Raw genomic sequence first — 2,152 nt, forward strand, 5'->3', positions numbered from 1 at the left:
ATCGTTGCCCAATCCCAATTTTCAGAAAGCTCGCCAACGCGTTGAGTTATATGGCTCCCAAATTCAATATTGGGACCGTCGATCCCACCATGCTCTGTAGTAGCGAATACATAGGTATGCAGTAAAAATCGCATTCGTTGTAACTATACTATTCTGAATCTGATTTCGTCGAAGCGTGTGTATTGACAACGTCAACCAGGAGGTAAATACCAATATCGATCACAGAGCCGTAAATTTAACTCAACGATTCCCCTTCCTACTTATCTCGCACATCAGTGCAGCAATGGCGAATGGATGAACTCAACTATCATGGCACAATACGTGTCCGCTGGGCGAATGTAACAATGAAGGCTGCTGAGGAAAATTGTGTTCATCTTGAGCAGATGGTTTTCCCTTTTATTTGCATGCAGGGGTAAGTTTCTGAGTATTCACGCCGATATACTTATTTATTTCCTTCCAAAGCTCGTGCCAATTTATCACTTTTCGATATCTGCGGTGACTTATAATTAGAAGAAGCCACTAAATTTGGTGATCCATCTCGCTATTCCACTCATTTTTCTAGAATGTGTGACGAAATCGTCATTCCGGAAGGGGCGTCAGAACTATTTGACAGGGCGACGAGTAAAGATAAAACGCTGATCATGTTTGAGGGTTGCGGACATGAAGTGCACAATGAATTTTCTACTAGTGTAAGTACAATTATTTGGTTAGCATTTCTTCAGTTTTTTATATGCAGGAGCATCTTTGTCGTCCGGTCTCGCCGAATTAGGCTATCGTCACGTCTGCTCCTTTAGAATTTACTTCTCTAGAATTTCTACGAGATTTTGGTGTCGCGAATCCTTGAATCCATTTTCTATCTTATGTGCGTGTACCTATGTAACTAAGATTTGCAATCTTTTAATACCAAACCATGCTGCACAGGACGTCGTGGATGACATGTCAAAGTGGCTATTGGATCGACTAGAGGCATCAATAGATGATAAGCGCGAAGAAATTGTAAAGTTCATACCGGCGACAGTCACACATCCCAATTTCTCCGACCCTGTCGACTTAGACCGATTATAACACCTTAGCGAGCCGACGACATTCCGGACGGGAATGGTCATGTCGGTTCAGATAAATAAGTATAGTAACTTGTGCGGCTGATTTGATGTACAGCAAGCGTAGTTTAACCGGACATTATTAACGCACTTGCAAACAAAAAAGAAGAGGATCAAATTTCAACAGTTTGGAAGGCGAACACTTTTCTTCTCTTTCAGGGATACCAAGCTGGTTTGCAAGAACATCAAGGAGCACCGTAGCGACCAACATGTCACTTATTTTAGAAAGTTTGTATCGTTGAGATACCTCTGAGCTTTTCAATGCCAACATATATGATAAATCTAAACATCACTAAACAATTTGACAGTCGTGCTAGGTGTCATACTGATAACCGATAATTGTGCCAGCATGTGGGGTTGCGTCTGGCTTTAACCCAACAAATCTTTTTGGGTAAATTGTAACTGTGTCCAACAGCTTCTGCGTAACATAGACAACCGCAACATGCGATGCATTGAATCAAGCTAGTTCATGGATTATGGTGTGCAGTGCCTCGCGGTCATACCAGGCCATTGTCGAAATGATCTACGGCGTAAAAAATGCGAGAAATACGCAACAGATTCACGATTGTCCTTCGGACAATAGTTTTTAAAATCAGGCATATTATTTTGTTGCTTCTCTAAAGAGTGTCATGACCGATTGAAGAATTGTGTGGAAAAATGTCGACACAGTCGAAACGTTTTAGATAAATTGATTGGCACTGGTCCACTAAAAAGATATCTCTGTTAACTCAGTTGGTTAGAGTGCGGACCTAATAAGTCCGAAGTCACCAGTTCGAGCCTGGTACGGAGAATTTTTGTTTTTATTCTCTCTATCTATTTCAAAATGATGAATATATTTTTCGGCTGCCTTTCTAGACCAGTTTAATATTCAATAAGAGCCCTTTTTATTAAATCACATCATAGCCAAATAGAACACACATGTCTATTATAAACCGTGCCAGGGGAAATGTGAAATGCTTGGTAGGCTCTGCCCGATCCTTAAGTCTGTAGAAATACACATAGCAATGTTTGATTTAGAACTTATTTAGAAGGCTATGAAATACATGCATCTA

The 2,152-nt window shown here is 40.6% G+C and overlaps 2 protein-coding genes and 1 non-coding gene across 3 annotated transcripts in view; all 3 read left to right on the plus strand.

The window, feature by feature from the left end:
- Nucleotides 1-23: 23 nt before the first annotated feature.
- On the plus strand, nt 24-1,411 carry SARC_05539 (hypothetical protein). Its single transcript, XM_014300585.1, has 4 exons — nt 24-114; nt 277-412; nt 563-689; nt 922-1,411. Exons 1-4 carry the CDS (start codon nt 51-53, stop codon nt 1,063-1,065), a joined length of 471 nt encoding a protein of 156 aa, XP_014156060.1. The 5' UTR covers nt 24-50; the 3' UTR covers nt 1,066-1,411.
- A 406-nt stretch (nt 1,412-1,817) lies between these two features.
- Nucleotides 1,818-1,891, plus strand: SARC_30114. Its single transcript has one exon. It is a non-coding gene; the product is annotated as a tRNA-Ile (tRNA).
- Nucleotides 1,892-2,018: 127 nt separating this feature from the next.
- SARC_05540 (hypothetical protein) overlaps nt 2,019-2,152 on the plus strand; it is a gene marked incomplete at its 5' end in the record, with an annotated part of 6,773 nt that continues 6,639 nt past the window's right edge. Inside the window, one exon of the mRNA XM_014300586.1 lies at nt 2,019-2,060. Coding sequence (XP_014156061.1) covers nt 2,019-2,060 — 42 coding nt within the window. The remainder of the gene's footprint in view (nt 2,061-2,152) is intronic.

Source organism: Sphaeroforma arctica (genome assembly GCF_001186125.1).
Source record: "Sphaeroforma arctica JP610 unplaced genomic scaffold supercont1.357, whole genome shotgun sequence".
NCBI lineage: Eukaryota > Ichthyosporea > Ichthyophonida > Sphaeroforma > Sphaeroforma arctica.